The 27,149-nt window shown below is 40.3% G+C and overlaps 1 protein-coding gene across 1 annotated transcript; it reads left to right on the top strand.

Annotated features, from left to right (window-relative positions):
- Positions 1 to 15,188: 15,188 nt before the first annotated feature.
- Positions 15,189 to 17,458, top strand: LOC132628651 (uncharacterized). Its single transcript, XM_060344415.1, has 3 exons — positions 15,189 to 15,669; positions 15,781 to 16,609; positions 17,008 to 17,458. The coding sequence occupies exons 1-3, from the start codon at positions 15,189 to 15,191 to the stop codon at positions 17,456 to 17,458; spliced, it is 1,761 nt and encodes a 586-aa protein (XP_060200398.1).
- Positions 17,459 to 27,149: the final 9,691 nt, after the last annotated feature.

The following is a 27,149-nucleotide window of genomic DNA, read 5'->3' as shown; positions in this document are numbered from 1 at the left end:
TGAGCTTTGGATCAACTTACCAACTTGAGTGAAACCCTAACTTCAAAACTCAAGAAATTCTTGAATCCTACAAACCCTAGTGAGTCTCCCAACTCTTGAATATCTTGATTCTTACTATTTGATCTTTGATTTCTCTTGGGTTTGTGTGGAATATTCTTGGAGGAAGGTTCTAGAGCTTTCAAGACTTGGGAAGATATGTGAACTGAAATAAATGAACAAGGGTCATCCATATATAAAAAAAGAAAAAGCTGGCCCGACCCGATTATACGACCAATTATACAGGCCGTATAAATTATATGGTCCATATAATTGGACTGTATAATCCCACCAGGGATTTTCCTTTCTCTGGAATGGTTATACGGACCATTATACTGGCCGTATAAATTATACGGTTCGTATAAGTGGCCGTACAACCGAAATTTTTCCGAAACTTTTTCTTGTCGATTCGGTCAACCTCCAATCCTTATGGAACCTTATTGGCACTTGAATAACACTTCATTAATCATCTAAGGAGCCTTATATCTCCCCCTGAAGACATTACTAAACGAATTATAGCTCGATTGTTGCGAAAACCTCCCCAAACATGACATACATTTCACTTCCTTCGATCAACTTAATTCCACCGACTCAAATGACTTCAAACTGTTATGGTAGGAGCTTAAAGTTATCAATTACTCTCCTTAATCACACAAGGACTTCATGTCCCCTTTAGGCTTATGTTAGTCTACTCATATTGTAAACAACTTGATCTTCCGAGGTGTAACACTTTCATTCAATACCATTATGAAAATAGATTTATTGGGAGCATTTCAAGGACATTCTTAGGGAAAAATCATTGTGGCAAGTCCTTCCATCATCATTGTTATTCCATATCCCGTTAATCATCATAGGAAATCTCTAAATCATACTAGTTTCATTAAGAACTTGAGGATTAAAAGAGGGTTTTATGGGTTATTTGTTCTAGACTACTAAACCTTAGAGTATTGATTTGGGTTAGCTTCATTAAGAACGGGATTGATGATTAGAAACTATTATTGCATGATTCCTTCCCAATTAATGGCTAATTTATGGATTTGGGAGTTAGGATTTATACAAAAAATTGGGGGTTTAGCCTAGAATCTAAATTTGACTAATTCACGAGTTCTTCTAACTTATAATTGATGGGAATTAATCACCTAGAGTATTAATTTCATGTTGAGACTTGTAGATCCCTAATTTCCTCTTTCTAGTTCATAAACCCCATTCCGTTGGTTGGAATTTGAGTCTTGAATAGAATTAAGGTTCGCATAATGATTCTTCTTGATTCTAATTTCATAATCCGGATATGACTAGACTTTCATTATCACGACGCACAAAGGAAGGGCAAGACTAAGGTTTGACTTTCGGAGATATATTGTTCGGCTTTCCAGGTAGGTTATGGTTTACCTTATGGTAAGACTTCAATTAACGAAGTGCATGTTTAGATGATATTGTTGGAGAATGCATGTAAACTTTTGGGTATGAAGTTGGGTTGGATATTGCCTCGGGTTGGGCCTTGTTGAATGATTTGGGGGCTAGCCACCCTGTTGCGTTGTTGACTTATCTTTTTCTATTTAATTATTGGCTCGTTGCCACATTGAGACATTGGATATTGATGATTAGTAATATATCATGATTATGATATTGCGGTACCTTACTTTGATTTGATATTGAGATGAGGATTGTGATTCCGTTGTGGCTTATTGTGTAGCCTTATTATTTGATATTACTTCAGTGTCATGTGTGGTACTATTTCGGATTGAATTGGTTATTTTATATTACATTACATCATATTCATACTCATTTTCATGATACATTGATATTGCCTTGTTATGGTACTGCAAACGGAACGTGAAAAGGAAATGCAGATGCATTGAGACATGTTTGATAGTAGTCATCTGTAGATGTGTGCAAAGTGATTGGCAGTATTCTGAAGCTTATTGTATTTCAAGTAATCTCTTGGTTGTGTGCGAAATGACTGGTATGAGGTGTATTGGTTAGATATGGAGTCTTCTTTGGGTTTTGTTCGGAGTGACTTGTACATGGACTTCGCGGGTCCCCCATGGGTTGTGCTGCCTAGATGTGATGTTCCATCATCGGAGTACATGTGTACGGTACATATGAATTGCATTCATCATTCATACATTATTGCATTGGATTGTGCCTCTTGATTTTCTGTGATATGATTGTCATTGATGGATTCAGAGTTGATATATTGAGACTTAGCATATATTTCTATTACATTTTGTTGTCTCTCTTATGTGCTTAGCGTGATTTGGATTGTTGTTGGATTTGATATGGACTGTGTTAGGATCCTCGTATGTGACTAAATGGGGACAGGATACTGTAGTCATAGTTTGGTCTTTGGTGATTATTGTAAAGCTTGCAACATTTGGGCTTAGATGCTATATCATAGGTTATGATTGGTATTGTGGATACTTTTCTACTAATGACTTGTACTTAAATGTTTACGTGTTATTCTTACTTTGTTGTCTTCATATACGTTAGCTAGTCTTACTCGGCCTATGATACCTACCAGTACTTGTTGTTGGCACTGACCTACACTTGCTGCATTCTTTTACGAATACAGAGCATTGAGTTGGATCTGCTTCTACCCCTCATTGCGGATTATTAAGGTTCCTGCCGAGTCTATTAAGGGCGAGCATGAGGACGTCGGCTGCCCGAAGACTCTTTATGTCTTATTTCTATTGTGAGACATCACTTGAGATTTTATGTATTATTCTGACTTGTAGTATTAATAGAGCTCTTGTATGACCAGACAAAATACTGGGGTTGGATTCTCATTACTTCCACATTTCTTTATATCATTATCATGAGACTTATGTTATTCTATTTTCTTCCGCTTTATTTATGCTTTATGATTGTTAGGATAAGGGTTCGCCTACCGAGGTGGGAAAGGTTGTTGCCCGCACGACTTAGTAAAAATGGATCGTGACAAGTTAGTATTAGAGTCTTAAGTTACCTAGTGCATAATACAAGAGTGTGCCTAGTAGAGTCTCATGAATCGGTATGATGAGCTCCGCACTATCTGCGAGAGGCTATAAGACATTTAGGAAACTTTTTATTCTTTAATTCACTCGTGCGACTTCATTCAAATTGGTATCTTAACTGTCTTATCTTAATCATCCTTGAAATATGAAAATCTGTTGTTAAATTCTGATGCAAATGGTTGATCTATGACGTTTTGTGGTATGGTACAAGATGTGATATTCTGATTCTGCCAAGTGATCAAGTTCAGCCTCTAGTTATGACACAAGGATTCGTCTGTGTGGAGTCACGATTAGAATCGATTGTCGAGTAGAGTCGTATTTAGACTCATTTGTTTTGGGGTTCGTGAGAAACAGGAAAGATAGTTCAGAAGATTACATGATCTCCATGCTTCAGTGTTGGGTGCTCGGGAGTGACAGAGTGCATTGAGGCTACAGGTTTTATGTCCAAAGGTTCGAAGTGTATCAGATTTGCGTATCGAATAAAGATTGAGAAATATGACGATTGGAATCGTAAGGTATAGTTCTTCGGTACTAAGTTGACAGCTTCAATAAGGCTCAGCTTTTGGAGCCGAGGGTGTCAAACAGGATTTGTTATGCATGAGTAAAATATTAGAATTGGCCGCGACGAATGTGTGGTAGGACTCTGATTGGTTTCGAAAATTTAGAGTTAGTTCGGGTGACTATTGGTGGTATTCAAGGGTGGTACCTTCAGTTAGGGTCAAAATTATTCGAGTTAAGTTAGATGGTGTATGATTATATTTCCAGGAGGATCTATGGGTTCCTAAAAAGTCACCTTCACGGATTTTATGAGTTTCTGTCACGACCCAACCCCGTGGGCCGCGACTGGTACCCTAACTGGGTACCCGTACATACCTACCTGACCGAATTTCGTATCGTACAATTTTTTTTTTTTTTAAAACAGATGTTACAGAAGTAGGCCGATACAGATACGACACGCGCTCAAACATATATATGTATATACCTGAACATGCAGACATTTACAGATAAGCCGATAAGGCTAACATACAGACGAAACCCGTAACCCACACATCTATCTACAGGCCTCTACAGACATACAGAATCATATGACGGGACAGGGCCCCGACGTACCCAGAATTTTCATATATACAGAACATACGGAAAACAGAAGATATATACCAAAAGTATTTGCTCCGGATCAAAGAAGCTTTTCCAAAACAGCAGAATCGATGCCCTAAACCGGCGGCGTATCCCCAGGTGCGTCTGTACCTGCGGGCATGTAACGCAGCCCCCGAAGAACCGGGGGTCAGTACGAAGAATGTACCGAGTATGTAAAGCAGATATATATCAAACATAATCATGATCTGGACCGGAAGCACAGAAATATAATAGACAGGCTCATAAGCCGGACGAACATACAGAATCATAACCAGTCGGACAGATAATCCGGACGGACATACAGAAGCATAACCAGTCGGTCAGATAATCCAGACGGACAAACAGAAGCATAACCAGTCGATCAGATAATCCAGACGGACATACAGAAGCATAACCCGTCGGTCAGATAATCCAGACGGACATACAGAAGCATAACCAGTCAGTCCGATAATCCAGACGGACATACAGAAGCATAACCCGTCGGTCAGATAATCCAGACGGACATACAAAAGCATAACCCGTCGGTCAGATAATCCAGAAGGACATACAGAAGCATAACCCGTCGGTCAGATAATCCAGACGGACATACAGAAGCATAAGTCATACAGACAGAAAGAATCACACATAGGGTGTAGGAACGTGGTCGCCACTCCTGCCATTGGCACCACAACACGTCAGATATCAGAAATTCTTCTCCGATCTCCGTCACACATCATAACATAACCACGGTACCCGGGGGCGGACAGATAACACAGCACCCCGAGCCCGGACACATCATACTTCGTAATATATCCTCGGTAACCGGGGACGGACATATAACACAGTACCCCGAAACCGGACACATCATACTTCAGAATTCACATATAGGGCTCGGCGGCCCACCGCACGATATACGTACCCGCCCGGGATCCGGTGAAAGGAATCATAGCATGTGCACGAACTGATTAATGAGGAACCACATACATACAGACTCAACAGAACAGAAGTAGGCCAACTGGCCGATCGAACCAAGTATTCGGATAGTTTTCAAGGTACGTGCCTACACGTCACTTGGGGAGGCACGACAGATTATATCCAGAACCAGATTTCCAAATGTCAAAAATTGTTTTGTAAGGTTTGTATAAAAACAGTCGTATCGTGATCAGAATAGTAGTCCAGGTGTTTTCTGAGAAAATCGGGCAAAACTAAAGTAATTAAGATCATACAGAAGGTATCGGGCCTCGTGGGCCCGCCGCGGATAAACTCGAGGCGACATAGGTAAATTACCGATAGTAGACCTTATAAGGTCATCCAAAATCATCTGGAAGTGCTCCGACTCCGTTTAGGGAAGTTTTGTACAAAAATTCACTTTAAAGGCAATTTGTAAGAAAATAGCTTCAATTGGATTGAAGGAATTGGAGCGGTTTTCCGTCTCGAATTCCGAGGGACGGAGTCGTACTTAAGGCTCGCGGCCGAGCCTATCACATCCGGAACATGCCTAGGAACAAAGGGAATTGCTTCACATACCTCGATGGCGCTTTATGCTCGCTTGGCGTCAATCCAAATTTCGTCCAAAATCTGGAAATGGTCAAGTTTACCATTTGTTAGTTTCAAACTTTCAATAATCCAACTTTACACATACTTGCCTACCGAAATTTCGGCAGCATTTCCTCTGTATATACGACATCCCCGAGACTTAGCTCGGCTCAATTCATCAACACAACAACCCAGAAATGACATTAAAACAACAATAAGCATTGAGACATATACTATGGCATCACTAGCCATCTTTCGACATAACGAAACATCTTTCATTCCGACCAGACACTTCCAAACCAATCTTAATCTTTCCATATTCATCATTAGTCATGATCATTACAACGCAAATAGGAAGCATTTCATATCATTTCTACAATATATACACAAGATATACAAACATGCCAACTTTCCATCAAGGCCATAATCTATCCAATTCTCCTAATCTTTAACATACTAGTTCATAACACATTTCCATCTTCCATGTTTATCAACGTTAACCATCATTTGGACCTTAACCACTTCATTTTCTTAATTTCAAAAGATCATACTAAACGACATACTTTCCGACAACAACTTAACAACAAATTCTTCACGTTAGCTTAACCCTTTATCCTTCCATCTACTTCACAAAACCATAACAACACAATTAACATACCAAACAAAATTTAATTCATTTTCCACCATCAACACAACACCACACGGCTACATTCCATATTTCCAATTTCCGTCGAATTCATTCAACTTTCATTTCTAATACAATTTTCACCATAACTACAACTAGAATACAACATAAAAATTCAACTCATTACATCAATACATCAACACACACACACGGCCACTTTCCAACAAACACACCCACTTTGAAAACTTCCTTATTTTCACAAATTCTATTCATTTCTACATTTCACAACATGAACAAAGCTCCATAACATAATAAAAAGGGATGGATTCTTACCTTTTCCCAACTCTTCCACTTGCCACAATTGGTAGTTTCTTGCCACAATAATTATACCAACTTGAAGAGCACCTTGAGCTTAGTAGAAATTTTAAAAGAGATGGATTTTTGAACCAAGAATTAAGCTCCAAGAATTTTTCTTTTCTTTTTCTCTTTCTCCTCCTCTTTGGCCGATTGCCCCTCTCTTTTGTTGTTCTTGTTTTTGCTTAAATTTTCTTGAAGTTTCTTGAAGTCTTATCTCTTAATATAATTAGTCACATGACTAATTGGTGGGCTTGGGCCAAAGGCCTCTTGGCCGGCCACCCTATCTCAAATTGGGCCTTATTTTCATTTTTTTAGCCCAATTGTTAGCTAAATTTTGTAATTTCCGAAACCAATTTTCAAAATTCCTATTTTGCCCTCGGCCTCCTTTCGTAATTCCACACCAATGTATTCTTAGCCGACACATTCATACCAAGTAAGGTCCAAATATGGCCTTATTCATTATAAGTCAAGTTATCTCGAATTGTTTTCGAATATACAAAAATACCGGATGTAACATCCTCCCCCCCTTTAAAACATTCGTCCTCGAATGTTAAAGTGACCTCATGGGGCGTCATACTATTTCGGGAGGGTCCTCTTTATAATCGTCCTTTGTCGACTTTTCGATACGGATTCTTTACCAATATGGCGGAGTAATTCTTCACATTACTGACTCATATGCTCTCATAACGTGTTGTCTCATATCCCATATAATCGCTGGGCCATGAATTGTATTCTAGTAACAGATGAATGCTTTTCGCTCTTTCACAGACATTGTGTCCCTTCTTCCTTTCCTTCCAAGCTTTTCAGACATCATAATCCATATCCCTTCTTGATACACTCCTCGGTTCCTTCCACATCATAGTATTCCCATGTCATACCAATCAGATTCACAACTGGGATCGGGCGCATAGAAGCATATCAGACAGATTCGCAATCGGAGGCAGACGTACTAAATTATGGCAGACAGATTCGTAGTCAAAATCAGACGTATGGGAGTAGGTCAGACAGATCCGTGTTCTGAGTCAGACGGACAGAAATGTATCAGACAGATTTGTGATCAAAATACGATGTATGGGAGTGTATCGGACAGATCCGAGATCAGAGGCAGACGTACAGAGATTTATCAGACGGATTCGTAGTCAGAATCAGACATACAGAAATGTAGCGGACAGATTCGTATCAGAGTCAGACATACGAAGATGTACCAGACAAATGCGTGATCAAAACCAGACGTACAGAGATGTATCAGACGGATTCACATCCAGAGTCAGACATACAGAGGCGTGTCAGACAGATTCGTAATCAGAGTCAGTCGTACAGAGGTATGTCAAACAGAAACGTATTCAGAATCAGAAGTGCAGAAGTATAACATACAGAGTTTTGATCAGGATCGGACCACTCCTCTTAAGGCTCTAGTGATTTACGAAAACTTCCCGAGCGGTATTGCGCTTCTTCTTTTCGCCCATTTGGTCCGCCTCAGTCCGCGCGACTTCTGTAAGGGCGCTAGCTATTCCACACATCCTCTTTTTCCTTTAGGTTACCCCACATTTCCATTTTCCAAATTCATCAACAAAAATCATAATTTGCCTCTTCATACTTTCACTGGTGAAAAATTTTGCATTACTTCCCAGGGGGTCACCCATCTCAGAATTGCTCTAGCCTTAGCACGCTTAACCTCGAAACTTTCATGCCTTTTGATGCGTTACGGCTAGTATAATTTCGTCGAATGCCCCGCACGACCTTTGTCACATAATTTTTGGGTAGATCGGGGTCTTGGCAAATTTTCGGAAAATTCTCGTAGCGGGTCCCACCCCGGGCGAAGTCATACAATTACCCTGTTGCCTTTCTTAATCTTCAATATTCACTTTCATACACGTATACCTACGATTACAGACAGTCCACGGATCTAAGTCTCCATCCCACGAATTCCGTCTCCAAATAGTCGGTGAAATCTGATAAAATATTACCGTAAGATGCTCTCCAACCACCAACAGAAGGAAACTAAATTCCGACAAGCATCGGGGAACCTTTTTAGTACTTAATTTACATATTTACCTCTATATTCTTGGAAACATTTGGGCAGAGGTTCCTCTGTATTTCTTACTATCCGAAACCTGTACACCAGAAATACCAACCATGCCTCACAGGGCCAACACATATACACATATATATACATCATATCATGCCGTCTCATAGCCACACGGGGCTAACAATTACAGATAGAAGTGTACAGATGTCGAGGCTTACCTCACATGCCCAACTCAAACAACATCAGAGGCTCTTTCCTGTTTACTTTCATCTGGGATTTCTAGATTTACATTGGCGGTGGAGACATCTCAGTCGCCCTTGCCTTTGGTCACTGGGTCTCTAATCCTTGTAAATCCCCGTCGTCGTCATTGAACAACATTTTACAGATATCATACACACATCAAAAATTATAGGAAACTTATGTACTCATAACTGATCAATCTCGGGTCTAACCTGGGGAGCTACCGTGGGAACTGTGTCCCTCATCATCGTCATCTGTCTGGCCCCCACCATTACCTGCATCTGAATCGGAGGAGTGTAGGTAGCCTGGCAATTCTTGGTTCACCGACGGCCAGGACAAAGGGCTGGAATAGGGCGTAACACTCTCTGGGGAAGCCTGTCTAACATACTGCTCCACTACCGGAGCTGCTGGCACATCCTCGGGAATCTCCTCCTCCGGCGTCCCAGAGGAGTGCTCTAGTGGCTCAGCCTCGGGGCTATCCTCCTCCCTGGGAGTAAGAAACTCTGGAGGTATCGTCGCTGGGTCCTCCGAAGGGTCGGTGTCATAGCTGTCTTCCCTGGGAGCCTCTGCTCTGGGGATCAAAAACTCTGGAGGAATTGTCTTTGGATCCTCCGAAGGATCTGTCTCAATCGAGTAGCTGGGGATCTACCTACTCGGTCCTGGTGATGTCCTAGGGGCCTTATTAGCACCCCCATCCCCATCATCTGAAGCGCTCTTCTTCATTATTTATCAACCTACGATCACCTGCAGGAAGAGGGTCAGAAACATTTTCCCCAAATACCGACACTTCTGCTCTTCTGGAGCCTCGCTGTAGATACAACAATTCGTAGGGGAGAATCATCCTAATCATATAGCTTTATCGCACGATCTAAGAATCCAAAGAAAGGTAACATCCTAAATGCCCTGTAGCTTCCTGTTTATCGGAGTGGTGCACAACACATCGATAAACAAGACTCTACTAGACACGGCCTGTAGACATCCCGAGGACTAACCGCTCTGATACCACTTCTGTCACGACCCAACCCCGTGGGCCGCGACTGGTACCCTAACTGGGTACCCGTACATACCTACCTGACCGAATTTCCTATCGTACAATTTTTTTTTTTTTTATTAAACAGATGTTACAGAAGTAGGCCGATACAGATACGGCACGCGCGCAAACATATATATGTATATACCTGAACATGCAGACATTTACAGATAAGCCGATAAGGCTAACATACAGACGAAACCCGTAACCCACACATCTATCTACAGGCCTCCACAGACATACAGAATCATATGACGGGACAGGGCCCCGACGTACCCAGAATTTCCATACATACAGAACATACGGAAAACAGAAGATATATACCAAAAGTATTTGCTCCGGATCAAAGGAGCTCTTCCAAAACAGCAGAATCGATGCCCTAAACCGGCGGCGTATCTCCAGGTGCGTCTGTACCTGCGGGCATGTAACGCAGCCCCCGAAGAACCGGGGGTCAGTACGAAGAATGTACCGAGTATGTAAAGCAGATATATATCAAACATAATCATGATCTGGACCGGAAGTACAGAAATATAATAGACAGGCTCATAAGCCGGACGAACATACAGAATCATAACCAGTAGGACAGATAATTCGGACAGACATACAGAAGCATAACCAGTCGGTCAGATAATCCAGACGGACATACAGAAGCATAACCAGTCGGTCAGATAATCCAGACGGACATACAGAAGCATAACCCGTCGGTCAGATAATCCAGACGGACATACAGAAGCATAAGTCATACAGACAGAAAGAATCACACATAGGGTGCAGGAACGTGGTCGCCACTCCTGCCATTGGCACCACAACACGTCAGATATCAGAAATTCTTCTCTGATCTCCGTCACACATCATAACATAACCACGGTACCCGGGGGCGGACAGATAACACAGCACCCCGAGCCCGGACACATCATACTTCGTAATATATCTTCGGTAACCGGGGACGGACATATAACACAGTACCCCGAAACCGGACACATCATACTTCAGAATTCACATATGGGGCTCGGCGGCCCACCACACGATATACGTACCGGCCCGGGATCCGGTGAAAGGAATCATAGCATGTGCACGAACTGATTAATGAGGAACCACATACATACAGACTCAACAGAACAGAAGTAGGCCAACTGGCCGATCGAACCAAGTATTCAGATAGTTTTCAAGGTACATGCCTACATGTCACTTGGGGAGGCACGACAGATTATAACCAGAACCAGATTTCCAAATGTCAAAAATTATTTTGTAAGGTTTGTATAAAAACAGTCGTATCGTGATCAGAATAGTAGTCCAGGTGTTTTCTGAGAAAATCGGGCAAAACTAAAGTAATTAAGATCATACAGAAGGTATCGGGCCTCGTGGGCCCGCCGCGGATAAACTCGAGGCGACATAGGTAAATTACCGATAGTAGACCTTATAAGGTCATCCAAAATCATCTGGAAGTGTTCCGACTCCATTTAGGGAAGTTTTGTACAAAAATTCACTTTAAAGGCAATTTGTAAGAAAATAGCGTCAATTGGATTGAAGGAATTGGAGCGGTTTTCCGTCTCGAATTCCGGGGGACGGAGTCGTACTTAAGGCTCGCGGCCGAGCCTATCACATCCGGAACATGCCTAGGAACAAAGGGAATTGCTTCACATACCTCGATGGCGCCTTATGCTCGTTGGCGTCAATCCAAATTTCGTCCAAAATCTGGAAATGGTCAAGTTTACCATTTGTTAGTTTCAAACTTTCAATATTCCAACTTTACACATACTTGCCTACCGAAATTTCGGCAGCATTTCCTCTGTATATACGACATCCCCGAGACTTAGCTCGGCTCAATTCATCAACACAACAACCCAGAAATGACATTAAAACAACAATAAACATCTAGACATACACTATGGCATCACTAGCCATCTATCGACATAACGAAACATCTTTCATTCCGACCAGACACTTCCAAACCAATCTTAATCTTTCCATATTTATCATTAGTCATGATCATTACAACGCAAATATGAAGCATTTCATATCCTTTCTACAATATATACACGAGATATACACAAGATATACAAACATGCCAACTTTCCATCAAGGCCATAATCTATCCAATTCTCCTAATCTTTAACATACTAGTTCATAACACATTTCCATCTTCCAAGTTTATCAACGTTAACCATCATTTGCACCTTAACCACTTCATTTTCTTAATTTCAAAAGATCATACTAAACGACATACTTTCCGACAACAACTTAACAACAAATTCTTCACGTTAGCTTAACCCTTTATTCTTCCATCTACTTCACAAAACCATAACAACACAATTAACATACCAAACAAAATTTAATTCATTTTCCACCAACAACACAACACCACACGGCTACATTCCATATTTGCAATTTCCGTCGAATTCATTCAACTTTCATTTCTAATACAATTTTCAACAAGTTAACAACTAGAATACAACATAAAAATTCAACTCATTACATCAATACATCAACACACACACACGGCCACTTTCCAACAAACACACCCACTTTGCAAACTTCCATATTTTCACAAATTCTATTCATTTCTACATTTCACAACATGAACAAAGCTCCATAACATAATAAAAAGGGATGGATTCTTACCTTTTCCCAACTCTTCCACTTGCCACAATTGGTAGTTTCTTGCCACAATAATTATACCAACTTGAAGAGCACCTTGAGCTTAGTAGAAATTTTAAAAGAGATGGATTTTTGAACCAAGAATTAAGCTCCAAGAATTTTTCTTTTCTTTTTCTCTTTCTCCTCCTCTTTGGCCGATTGCCCCTCTCTTTTGTTGTTCTTGTTTTTGCTTAAATTTTCTTGAAGTTTCTTGAAGTCTTATCTCTTAATATAATTAGTCACATGACTAATTGGTGGGCTTGGTCCAAAGGCCTCTTGGCCGGCCACCCTATCTCAAATTGGGCCTTATTTTCATTTTTTTTAGCCCAATTGTTAGCTAAATTTTGTAATTTCCGAAACCAATTTTCAAAATTCCTATTTTGCCCTCGGCCTCCTTTCGTAATTCCACACCAATGTATTCTTAGCCGACACATTCATACCAAGTAAGGTCCAAATATGGCCTTATTCATTACAAGTCAAGTTATCTCGAATTTGTTTCGAATATACAAAAATACCGGATGTAACAGTTTCACTTCAGATTTGAGTTATGACAGATTTACTGAGCTTTGTCAGGGTTTTCTAGTGGATTAGATGATATTTTCTGAGAACAGTTAAAGTAAGCGAGCAGGTTCAATAGTTACTAATATTTCTCTCTCTAAAAGGAATACCCCAAGAAACTATTATAACCGTCCACCGCCGTTAGGCATCTCACCCAACACCACCATCGATGGCTCCGGCCACCTCCACCGGGCAGCCGCCTAGAATAACCACCACCCTCTCAAAACCTTCCACATCAAACAATGACAAATCCACAAATACTCCTCCAAATAGCAATCAGATCAAAGAAACCTACGCACAGGCGATGCATGTCGCAAATGGCACAACAACCTACAAAGCAATTAAACTCGGATATAGACCATATGAAATCAATAATGGAGTATCAACTGTGACCTTCACCACCGAAGTGGAGACCCTTCTTGCCCACAACTGCCGACTAACGCTAGTAGGAACATTTTCAAGAAACAAACCCCAAATCGACATAATTCGCAAAGAAATCAAGAGGAGATTTCCGATGAAAGGAGAAGTACAGATAGGGATTTTTTACTCAAGACATGTATTTCTTTATTTCACAGAGGAAGAGGATTGCAAGAACATCTACTATAGGAGATACATCCCATTCGGCACAGATGTGGTGATGAGACATCAAAGATGGACAAAAGATTTCACCCCATCGGAAGAAACGACTCTAGCGCCGGTATGGGTTATTTTTCCTGGTCTAAAATGGCATTATTTTCATTGGGATGCAATCTGTAGACTTGTAGCACCAATTGGATATCCATTGGCACCAGATAAATACAGACTCAAAAACAAGACCCAGTGTAGCTAAAATTAGGGTTGAGATCGACTTAGCAAAACCTAGAATATCGGAAATAATGATTTTGACTATCAATCAAGAGACCGGAAAATCAGAAACAAATACCCAACAAGTGGAATACGAAGGGGTGCCAGAATACTGTTTTAAATGCATGATGCAAGGACATGGGAATTGGAATTGTAGAAGGAATCAAATGGACAATGGAAGACAAAAGCCTACTACAGCATAGAAAAGGAACACCCAAGATGCTCGACAAATGGTTAAGATGGCAAAGGAAATAGTCCAGAGAGATAACAGTGAAGTAGGAAGGCCAAAACGAAAAAATGTAAATAATAATGAGACACAAGAAAAAAATGAAGGACAAACTCCAGATTCAGATAAGATGGGCATCATTGAGGACAACGAAAAGGAAGAAGGAACCATGAGGTTGGAGTCAAATTTAAATCAGCAAAAAATGCTCCTAGACAACTTACCAAGTAGCAGCCCAGGACAAATTAATTTCAGTCATGAAGACGTGGAAGAACTGAGAAAACAAAGCCAGGAAATAGAAAAAGGAAAAAGGGGGTCCTGGCAAACAAAAACCAGGCTATTCAAACATGTTTCCCCTGCTCCCACTAGGATGAGACCCCCATATGAAAAGAAGAAAAGAAAAAGGCAGAAAAAAGTCCAATTCCAATTGAACACAGGACAAGAAGCATGGCCACAAACTAAAGGGGAAATAGACCCTGTAAAACAGAGTAATGCTCCAGAAATTCCACCAAGGATAGAAGGAAGGAGAGAAAAGGAAAAATCACTAGAAATCAATAATAGATATATTGCTCTTACTAATGATCTTTCTTTGAGTGCAGATGAGGAAGCAACAGAAGAACCCACGAAAAAGGACACAAACTCTGAGGACAACAACAATGATCAACTAGAGGACAGCCCAACCATGGAGGGCCAGGACCTCAACAATGAAAGCAACTACAATATGGTGCATAGTGACAGTGAGGCTGCTCCTGATAAAGGGGGCAACTCAACAGTGAGGAGGAAGCTAAACTTTGATGATGAAGTCATCAACATCAAGGAGCTTACCTCCTCCAACAATTTATCCCCAAGAGGAACCAGCCTCTTCCAAAAGGATAAATCTGCTACCCTGAGGATGGCAGATACAACTCTCCTAAAAATTAATGATGTTTAGTTTCCTATCTTGGAATACAAGGAGTTTAAAAACCATGGGAGCCTGTGAGAGGTTGAAAAGCCTCAAAACACAGAACCAACTTCCCCTTATCTGCATTCAAGAGCCCAAAAGGAAAGCCAAACATCTTATCAAATACACGATGAAGCTGGGCTTTCAACATGCCACTAATAACCTCAATAACAAAATTTGGTTGTTTTTGGACTCTTCCATTACAGTTCATGTGATTGCTAACTCCCATCAGCTCATTACTTGTCATATTACTTGCATAAATAGTTGCACTAGTTTCGACTTAACCACGGTTTATGCTGAATGCACCATACCTCTCAGAAAACCACTTTGGGAGGAACTTCTAAGTTTGTCGAACAAACTGAAGGGACCATGGGAGGTGATAGGTGACTTTAATATGATCACCTGCCCAGAAGAAAAGCATGGTGGTGCTCCTTATAATATGCAGAAAAGTATGGATTTCCTTGAATGTCTAACAGATTGTGGCCTCATTGATGCAGGCTATACAGGTGCCCAATTCACATAGTGTAATAACTGGGGACATCCCAAAACCAATTAGAAGAGACTGGATAGGTTGGTATACAATGAAGCATGGTTAGATAAATTTAAGGGTACAACAGTGTCGCACCTGGCTAGTACAGGCTCAGATCATGCCCCCCTACTGGTCAAGGTAGAAAAGGAGAAGGTAATACCTATTAGATATTTCAAGTTTCTCAATGTGTGGTGTAAACACAAAGATTTCCAAGATACTGTGAAAGAAGAGTGGATGAAGCCAACTCAGGGAACTGCTATGTGGCAACTACATATCAAATTGAAAGCGGTTGCTAAGAGGCTAAGCAGCTGGTCTAGAGCAACATTTGGTGACATCTTTAAAGATGTCAAGGAAGCAGAAGAGCAAATTGAGGATCTGGAAAAGAAGCATATAGCAAATCCAAGTGATGAGACTAGAAGCAACCTGAATAAAACAAGGGCTGAATTCATTAGACTGGTGAAGAACCAAGACGAAATACTAAGGCAAAAAGCTAAAGCAAGGTGGTTGAAGGATGGAGATAAGAACACTGCTTATTTCCATAATGTTATTAAAGATAGAAGAAGAAAACTGAACCTGGATAGTATAATGGATAATGAAGGACACAGAATAGAAGGACACCAGAATATTGCAAATGCTGCAGTAAAACACTTTGAGGAGCTATTTAAATACCAGGAAATCAAAGGCAACTTCAAAATCCTAGACATAATCCCTCAAATGGTTAATGAGGAGATGAATTCCATGTTGACGGCTAAACCAACAAAACAGGAGGTAATAAATGCCATTGAAAATATGGATCCTGAAAGTGCTCCAGGCCCTGATGGGTTTGGAGCAAAATATTTCCAAACCTGCATAGACTGTATTATAAATGATGTTCACAATGTTGTTACTGAGTTTTTTGAAGGTGCAGAAGTACCCAGGTATGTTTCTCACACCTGCTTGGTAATGCTTCCTAAATGCCCCAATCCCCAGTCTTTTTCTGATATTAGGCCAATCAGCTTATGTAATATACTAAGCAAAATAGTTGCCAAAATCCTTGCTAATAGGCTAGGTAAGATCCTTCCTTCCATTATCTCCCCTAATCAAAGTGGTTTTATTCAAGGAAGATCCATCACTGAAAATATATTATTAGCTCAAGAATTGGTTCGTGATATTTCTAAAACCAACATTCATGGCAATATTGTACTCAAACTGGACATGACTAAAGCATATGATAGGGTCTCCTGGCCTTATCTATGCAGAATCATGAGAAAGTTAGGTTTTAATGAAAATTGGATTGACCTCATCTATAGACATATTTCAAATAACTGGTAACCAGGAATGGGTTCTTTAGATCCAATAGAGGCCTAAGACAGGGGGATCCTCTCTCCCCTTCCTTATTTGTAATCTGTGTTGAACTGCTATCAATTATGCTTAATAACCTGGTTGTGGATGAGAACTATACAAGGTTTTACAGGCCTAACAAAGCCTATCATATTACCCATTTGGCATTTGCAGATGATGTCATTCTCTTTACATCAGGTAAGCCTGCTGATTTAAGGAATGTTTTGAAGATACTAACAGTGTATGAGAATGTTTCAGGTCAACAAATTAATAAGCAGAAGAGTTGTGTAGCCTTTGCCCCCAAAGCTAACATGGAGATTATCCATAGAGTTACTCACCTCACTGAGATGCATAGAAAAGAATGGCCCATCAAATACCTTGGCTGTCCTCTATTTGTAGGGAGAATGAAGATTATATACTTTTCAGAGATGGTTCAGTCCATATAAAAAAGAATCCTATCCTGGCATGCAAAGTACCTATCTGTGGGTGGAAGAATTGTGTTAATCAAACATGTGTTAATGGCAATGCCAGTACACCTATTAGCAGCATTGAAACCTCCTAAAGGAACTTTTGAACAACTGGAAGGTGCTCTAACAAGATTCCTATGGAGTGGAAATGAGGCTGAAAGGAAATACCACTGGAGCAAATGGGAAACAATGTGCCTACCATGTGAATAAGGAGGGGCTAATTTTAGATGCCTAAGAGATGCTAGTGATGCCTATAAAGCCAAACAGTGGTGGAAATTGAGAACACAAGAATCAAGGTGGAAGGATTATATATTGACTAAATATTGCTCGAGAAGCAATCCTATAATAAGGAAGTGACTGGAGTTCAATCCCAAGCATGGAGAGCCATGAACAGGATAAAAACTCAGATAGAGGAAAAAATATTTTAGCAAGTGGGACAGGGCCAAATTTCTTTCTAGTTTGACAATTGGACAAGGGAAAGAGCTCTATATAGATTATAACCAGATGATGTAAAACCAAACAACATTATGCTCAATGAAGTTTATGTGAATGGCAGATGGCAATGGAACAAAGCAGGTCTTAGAGTACCTTGGGAAGTGAAATTCGCTATTCAACATATTACAATAAATTTCACCCCTTTTAAAAAGGACCAGGCTATCTGGGCACCAAACACAGAAGGAACCTTCACCATGTCACTAAAGATCAATTTTCATTTCTGGAGAATGCTCAAGGACAGGCTTTCAACTGATAATAAAATAGGCAGATTCAAAATTCATGGCCCTTCCATTTGTTGTTGCTGTTCTTATCACAAAATAGAAACTGTGGAACATCTCTTTGGACAGAGTGAAATGGCACAGGATTTATGGGCTAATGTCTGTCACCCTTTAGGCATCAAAGTGCAAGACCTACCACTTAGACAAATTCTGGTAAACTGCTGGAATTTACAAGCTAAAAATCTGTCACAAGACTGGTTAGGGGGATTCTTCCCCAGGTGATTTGTTGGGAGATTTGGAAGGTGAGGTGCAACATCAGGTTCAGTCTCATAAACTTCAATAGCAGCAATTCAACCAAGAACATCATTATCCAGGTGCTTCAAACAGTCAAAAGCCAGTTCCCACTCATAGAGACTAATTTAGATTGGCTGTCCTTTTGCAGCAAGTTGACTAAGAACTACACTAAGACAGTTACCAAAATCACCAAATGGTATTCCCTACCCCCCAATGTCATCAAGTTAAATAGTGATGGTAGCTGTAAAGGTGATGAGTGTGGGGGAGGGGGAATTATCAGAGATGACAAGGGCAGGCTAAGCATTGCTTACAGCATCAACCTTGGGAAGGGTACAAGCAACTGGGCAGAGGCTAAGGCTTTACAATATGGAATAGAATTGTGTATGAACAAAGGCTGGTATAACATAGCAATAGAAGTAGACTCTCTACTGCTGGTTCGAGCTATTCAAGGTAAGATCAAAGCTCCATGGAACATTGCACAAACTGTCAGATGGATACAGAGACTGATGGAAATACATCAAATTCAAATAAGACATTGCTTTAGAGAGGCTAATCAAGCAGCAGATAAACTAGCTCAGATCAGTCACTCCCATATCAGTTCAGTAGTCTACAATGAATATCAAACTCTTCCAAGGCAAGTAAGAGGCATAATTAACATGGATAGATGGGGATTACCAAGTATTAGAGTCAGGCCACAAAGAAATAAATGGTATAACTTTGATCCTCCTTGATTTTGTTGGCTGCTAAGTAGTTAGAATAGTATATATGCATTAGTTTATTTATGTAATATAGATGATAGTTAACACTAACTAAAAATAAGTGTTAACTAGAGTCTGTAACTAGGATCATGCATCACGTTTAGATTCAAGCACTACAATAAGGCACATTCCCATAGATCATGCATCATATAGATTCATTTAGGTTATCTACTGTACTGTGCATGCATTAAAACTGGAAATGTCCAGTTTTCATAACACATAGGGGTATGGTTTAAGCCCTCCCCTCTTTTGTATTATTTTGCTTAACAATAAAATACCACCGAAGTTCTGATTTTGGAACTAGGTAGTTTCTTTTTTAAAAAAAAAAAAAAAAGAGCGAGCAGGTTCTTCTGTGGGGTCCAGCCATGTAGGGTGACATGTGATTTGTGAGGAGATGTAAGTTACGTCCGAGGTATATTGGGTCATTTGAGGTCTTTGATAGCGTGGGCGATGTTGCTTATGCGTTGGAATCACCACCAGGCTTTGCAGGCGTTCATCCTATTTTCTATGTGTCTATGCTGAAGAATTATGATACCGATGGTACTTATATTGTTCGTTAGGACCTGGTATTGCTTGATGAGAATCTGACTTACAAGGGGGAGCCTATTGCGATTTATGATAGGCAAGTTCGAAAGTTGAGATCTAAGGAGATAGCTTTTGTGAAGGTCCAATCGAAGCATTGTCCTATTGAGGAAGCTACTTGGGATACTGAGTCCGACATGCAAAGCCGATATCTTCAGTTATTTGTTGATTCAGGTACTTACCCGTTCTTTTCCCTTGTCGTTCGAGGACGAGCGATAATTTAATTGGTATCTAATGTAACGATCGGTTTGGTAGTTATTTCTTTTTCGATTCTTTTGACCCTTTCTCAAGCCTGTTTAGCTCACATTTGACCTGCGGGGACAGTTGACATGCTTCCCGAGGTCTTGATATGATTTGGGTGACTTTGTGGGAAATTTGTACTTAAAAGCAAAAAAGGTTGACTCGCAGTTGACTTTTAGGTGAACGGACCTTTTTCGGGAATCCGTAAATTTCAGGAGGTCCGGTTGGTCTTTTAGAACTTGTGTGTACATCCAATTCGGTTCCCAATACACTCGGGTGCATTTTGAGACTTTGGTTGGGAAGTTAGTTTTGAGGTATCAGGGGTTGACTCGATCAACGAGACCTCTGTTGATAATTCCGAGGCCGCGAGGGCGTTCATAGCATGTTTTTATATATGTCTGCGTATATGGTTTGTGAGCAGATGCTCTGGGCGTGTAGTCAGAATTTCGGGTTGAGTTGATGAAACTTAAGAAGTTTCTAGTGTCTGGTGTCCCTCTATAGCGGCACTAGGACCGCAGCAGCGATACAGCTATAGCAGCGACCCTACCGCTATAGCGGTCTTGTATGTTTTAGCGTGGATCACGGAAGAAGTCATGGGACCGTGGACACGGGACCGCTATAGGTGTCTAGCAACCACCGAAGCGGGTGACGGGCAATTGAGTTCATTAAATATGTCCTAAAAGCCCTAAGTCTTTCATTCATTACCACTCCGTAAATTGAGCTATTTGGAGAATTTCAAGGCATTTTGTCACACCCCAATTCCAATAGGGCAAGATGGGCACCCAGCTCTTACTTAGAGCTGAGCGAACCCTCTGGCATTCACATAATGAAACTAGACATATAGAAAAATTCCAGAAATATAATAAAGTACTTTCCGTCAAACCATAGAAATTTGCGAACAATACTCAATTAATCAAAAATCGAATAGGTCAAATGGACATGTCGGCCTACATGGTCGCTTTACTCAACACATGACATCTCAACATACTAACCACAGGAAACTGTGTGCAAAGTCTCTAAAAGTAAAAACCTGAATCATATGAGTCGGGACATGGCCCCGACATACCCATACACACATATGATAACCATAATGACTTGGCACTGCTCCAGGAAAAAAATGGAGTTCGCCAATCCCAGCTGATAGCCAACCATCCTAGCAGAATACTTTTACCTGCAAAACAATCTAGGACTTTGTGGCATGAACAGAGAGCCCCCAGGCAAAGGGACGTCTGTACGAACAATGTACCGTGTATGTAAGGCAGCAATAATCATAAAGAATGAGATATAAGCCATAATGAAAGTATGAGAAACCACCTGTAATATGAATAGCCCCGAAGGTAGAGGATAACCATGTAAGTATCCCCAAAGGCATTGACTAGTGTCACGACCCGACTAGGGGCCGCGACGAGCACCCGGTGCTAGCCCACCTGGGCACCCCTTAACTTACACTTAAGCTTGCATCTAGGTGAGCCACATAATTAAACATGCATTTCGATTATCAATCACACTAGTCCCATTGGACGACAACATCTTTAATCATCATAGGCATCTACGCCACATCAATGTACATGGGCTGACGAGGCCAACAAAATGATATACAAAACATAGGCCGACAAGGCCAGACATATCTCACCATATACACGTGACTACGAGCCACTAAAGAGAGAATGACATAACACATGAGCGGGACAGGACCCCGCTATGCCCATAATTATATACACAAAAGAATAAGTACCCAAAAGGTTTGGCTCCGAAGAAAATGGAGCTCTGCTATACACCTCCGAATAAGCAGCTATGGATCAAGTCTGTTTCCCTGTGCACCTTCGGGCATGACGCAGCGTCCACAAACAAAAGGACGTCAATACGAAGAATGTACTGAGTATGTAAAGCATGATCAACATCGGTATATATGTCACACCCTAATCTCGCTAGGGTGTGATGGGCACCCGACCCTTATTTAGGGCCGAGCGAACCCTTTGACCCTTAGTACACACATATTCTCTTTGGACTTTTAAATCAAATAAGGATGAAATACGTAATAAAGCTTCCAGAAATATTCTTTTCGTTATTCTCAAATCAAACAAAATCTGTAATCATATGGAATTTATCACATAACACAGAATGACACATCGGTTGATGGAGCCGCTTACAAAACTGACATTCTATACCCACGACTCTGTCTGCAAAGTCTCTAACATCAATCAAAAATCATAGCACATATACTCTAACTCGGCAGCACTCCAGGAGCAAATGGAGCTTGCCAATGCCGCTGGAACATCTTCTATAATGGCTTCTACTCATCTGGGTGTACCTGCGCGGCATGAAACGCAGCCCCCGAAGAAAGGGGGTCAGTACGGAATATGTACTGAGTATGTAAAGCATGGAATATAGAAAATAGAGCCATAATCGAACCCAGCAGTACAAAAGATAAGTACATTATTTAGAATACCAAAAAGCTTATTTTTCAAAGCACAAATCATGTATGCTGATGTCATATGTCAGAAGAAGTACAAAAAGTAAGTAAATCATCCAGAATATCAAAAATGCTTGTTTTCCAAGCACAAATCATGTATGCCGACATCATATATCAGAAGAAATACAGAAGGTAAGTAGCTTATCCAGAATATCAGAATGCTTGCTTTTGAATCACAAATGATGCACATCAAAATCATGCATAGGGCATAGGAACATGGTCGCCACTCCTGTCTTTGGCGCCATAACACATCATACTCCAGAAGGTTTCATATCTCCGTAACATCTCCGTAACACATAACACATCATAACATATACACGGTACCCGGGACATATCATACTCTGGGAAATCGGACACATCATACTCCATAACATATACACGGTAACCGGGAACCGGACACATATACACGGTACCCCGGAACCGGACACATCATACTCCGGAATATATATATGGAACCCGGTCCTCAAGCAAGGGACTCGGCGAACCATACGCACGATACATACCGGCCCGAGACTCGGTGAAAGAGGTAATGGCACATGCACGAGGAGACAGTGAGAGACTATATGCATATAAAACAAATTTTAAGACTCGATAGACAAGTATACTTATCGACACCTGAAGGCTTAGAAACAAGTTAAATTACATTGGCTTCTAAAACAGCTCTCCAACACTTACAACTTCAACTAGAATCATCAAACTTTCATTATCAACATAGAATCCACAACAACAACAACCAAAACACTAGATAAAATTGATTCATTCTCTTCTATACCACACAACAACCACACGGCCACAATACTATATATACACGGCCACAACATAACATCCATATTTTCATAAATTTCATCCATTTCTACATACTACAACATACACAACCATCCATAACATATAAAAGAAGATTAATTCTTACCTTTTTCCCTTAACTTCTCACTTGGATATGATTATGAACTTGCAACAAAAAGGGGTCTACTTGCTCCAACAATTATACCACGTTAAAGATGACCTTCAAATTAGTAGGAATACTAGAATAAAATATTTTTTTGAATAAAACTTGAAGGTTCAATTTTTCTTGCTATGGCCGAATATGGCCCCTGGTTTTTTTCTCCTTCTCTAAGTTTCTTGAGCCTTCTAAGTGGAGGTGATAATATGATGACATAGTCATATTTTGGGTATTAATATTAAGCTCCCATGTGGGCCAAGGCCCACCCCACAGTGGCCGGCCACTTGGCCCATTTTTCTCAAGCCCAATCTTTTTTTTTGTTTTGTAATTCATGAAAATTTATTTTCTAAATTCCAAATTTACCCTTAGCCTTCCTCCATATTTCTATGAGTCATCTTGCGAATTTCCCTTTTTACCCCTAGCCTTTCTTAATATTTTCACATCAAAATTGTTCATAAACAACTTGTGTATTAAACAAGATAAAATATAGTCTTGCCCTTAACTTCTCGCAATTATCTTGAATTATCCGAACGTACAAAATACGGGCTATAACATCCTTCCCCCCTTTAGAACATTCGTCCTCGAATGTTCAACTAATCTTATGGGGTCTTATGACACTTCGGGGGTCCCTCTTACAGTTGTCCTTTTCTTCATGCCCATTCCTTATCGTTTACCCTATTTTCCTTTATAATCGAACTTCTCGGTCTTTACGTGAATCCTCATTCCGTGTCATGGGTTTTCTAACCCACTGCACCAACTTATTATCCTTGTCCTTCCCAGGTCACATCTTCTCTGTTATTGTTTCGTCACAACCCCTTAACAGAAGCCACGTCTTTGGTACGTAATCTTCACTTGTCGATCCAATATGGCAACGGCTGTTCCTTGTTCTTATCTAATCTACAGTATTGCAGTCTCACTTATCAGGTTATAAATATCCATCGGCTTTTGGTGTTCTCTTTTCTTCGCTCCCTGTTTCTTTATGTCTTTGTCACTGTCCCTTTTAATCTTTAATTCTAAATATTTATCCAAAAACATATGTACAAAATGTTTCTTTGCCATTCATTATCCTTCGCAGTCCAGTTGCAGTTATGGTGACTTATGATCCAAGTTCACCTAACTTCTTAGTTCACAACATCTTTGAGTTCTTACTACAACTTTTCCTTTACTTCCTTCCCTCACATTGCTCGACACAAATATACTTGTCTTTGATTTATTTATATTGGGGCTCATTTCGTCCATCATTATTCCTTGTTGACTCTCCGGTGTGGATTCTTTACAAACGTGATTGAGCATCGCTTTACGTTGATGATTCATATAATTTCATAGCGTATATTCTCAAGTTCCGTATAATTAATGGTCCAGGAACTATTTTCTAGTATCCGGTGGACTCTTTTATTTCATTCATAGGTGTTGCGTTCTTTCTTTTTTTTTTTTTCAAAAATTCCCAGACTACCAATTGTTGATACTTTTATCTAATAGTCGTTGTTGTCCGAAATATCCCTTGGATCTTATCATTTTCTCCCTTATCCTTTGTGCACTTAGCTTGTAGCCTCTTTCATGCTCTTTTTATTACTCTTTTCAACGTGTCACTACGTGCTTAGATACGGCGTAAATTTGCCCGATATGAGGGACTCAAATCATGTCCTAAACATATCATATTGCATGTGGGTATGAAGCATTCTCTTAAGGTGTTTTCCATCCTTTCCCTTCATGTTGGCCTCACGGTACACTCATTGTCAATTCGTTTCTACTTCTTTCATGTAATCTCTTGGTATGCCGATATGTTGAGAATTCTGGCCCCGAGCTAATAAATTTCCTTTTCTGGCGTTGAAAATATTGTGATTCCCTTTAAGCCTAATATAATATCGTCTCCCCCCTTTAAGGGGATCCTTATACGCCAACAGTCTTTTTGTGAAGTCTTCATTTATACCTTACTCCTCATCTTTCTTTCCAACTCTATGCACAACATATCGAAACTTTTTACCATAAGTCTTTCTTTCTTTTACGCTTATATTATCGTTCTTATCAATATTCCCATATCTTTCGATCCACTATTAGTCCTTTCACCCATTTAACTCACTTACTCGTAACTTTTCTTAACTACGCGTTCGCGTTGCACCTGTGCGTCCATATTTTTCGAGCATCCCGTTACTTTTGTTCTTAGCACAGAATCCTTACAGTTTACACTCTCTCTATCCCCGCTCATTGAACCTTTGACTATACTTATGACACTATGGTCGAGCAGTCTTCCACGCACATTCTTTATATTTCATTCCATTTTCCTCTGAGATCCAATCTCCCAGACCTCACATGAATCCTCATTCCATACCATTAATTTCTCAATCGACCGTGTCGACCCATCATCCTCATTCTTTCCTTGGTGCGTAATCGGGTTTCTATCGTTAACTCGTTCAGGTATCCTCCTTACTCCTACGGTTAGAGATTTCCAATTATTTTGCTCCTAAATGTTCCTCTCTTCCTTCGACCAACCCATTATTATACTTTTCCTACTTTCATCCTTAACCTTCCTTAGGTTTCTTCCTTCTCGAACATTCTTTTCTTCCTTTTGCCATTTGTGGCATCGGCCCTGAAGTTCATGAAATTTTACCTTAAACGCGCAATTCCGTCCTACTCTTAAATTATCCTTTTGGAAAGCTCTTCCATGTCCGAGGCAATTACATTAATATAGCTGCACATTTTATTCCTTTATATACCTTTCAAGGGCCGGAATCTTCTAACATCGTCACAAGGCTTAATCATTCTTTTCTTTTACCTTACATTCCTTGTCGTAGTCACTATTCCTTCAGTCCCACTTATTGAAATTGGTTCTCGAACCTCACACATTCCTCTTTTGTTCCATATTACCACACTTCATCCTTTTCACATGCCTACTTTGAGTTCTTGCCTAAATAGTCTCGTTCTTTGCCGTTAGTTTCTCTTGGGGGCTTCACTCACGGAGGTTTCTTACCTTTCACCTTCTTCCGACACTTTGATCTCTTTATCTTCCATCTACTCACTCTCTTTCTTTTCCAAATATCACTGTATATATATATGAATGCGTACGATATCCCACATGTGAATGTATTGGTGGGCATGTGATGTGTGTCCCAGCGACCGGTGCTGCGGTATAGAAGGCCTCAATCGAGCAAAGGTACCGAAGTTCAAGTAACAAGAAAAGATATGGTACAAGTATTATAAGGTAAGTTGATGTTGTTTTCACTACGGGTTAAGATTGGAAAGTTCTAATACATATATATATATATATATATATATATATATATATTTGCTATCAACTAGCCCACAAAGTACTTCCAAGCGCTATTCAAGCCTATCCTAATTCCAAAGCTGTGATGCACTCTCTGTCTCTTCACCAGTCCAATATGCCTCGTCCTACACGTCCTCTTATGGTCTCCAGCCACCCCGTATACTCTAGTTTCCCTTAGGCTATTCTAACTTCTCATTTGTCTCTTATGCCTACATTTATGAAATTTTTAGTGCACTACCTAGGGGGTCACCCATCCTAAGATTTCTCCCACCTTAGCACGCTTAACCTCGAAACTTCGATGGAATCCGGTGCCTTAATGCTGATATAATCGCATCCGCTTCCTTACATGACCTTTATTACATGATCTAGAGCAAATTGAAGTCTTACAGATGCCGAGACATTCTC

The sequence above is a fragment of the Lycium barbarum genome, chromosome 2, assembly GCF_019175385.1.
Source record: "Lycium barbarum isolate Lr01 chromosome 2, ASM1917538v2, whole genome shotgun sequence".
Classification (NCBI taxonomy): Eukaryota; Viridiplantae; Streptophyta; class Magnoliopsida; order Solanales; family Solanaceae; genus Lycium; species Lycium barbarum.
The sequence above is the reverse complement of the archived record's forward strand: the minus strand, read 5'-3'. Positions and strand labels throughout refer to the sequence as shown.

Coding starts and splice junctions, on each gene's coding strand:
- LOC132628651 (XM_060344415.1), top strand. CDS start 15,189: ATGGGAGCCTGTGAGAGGTTGAAAAGCCTCAAAACACAGAACCAACTT. Junction 15,670..15,780: donor CATTGATGCAGGCTATACAG/GTGCCCAATTCA, acceptor AGGGTACAACAG/TGTCGCACCTGGCTAGTACA. Junction 16,610..17,007: donor GAAGGTGCAGAAGTACCCAG/GTATGTTTCTCA, acceptor ACTGGTAACCAG/GAATGGGTTCTTTAGATCCA.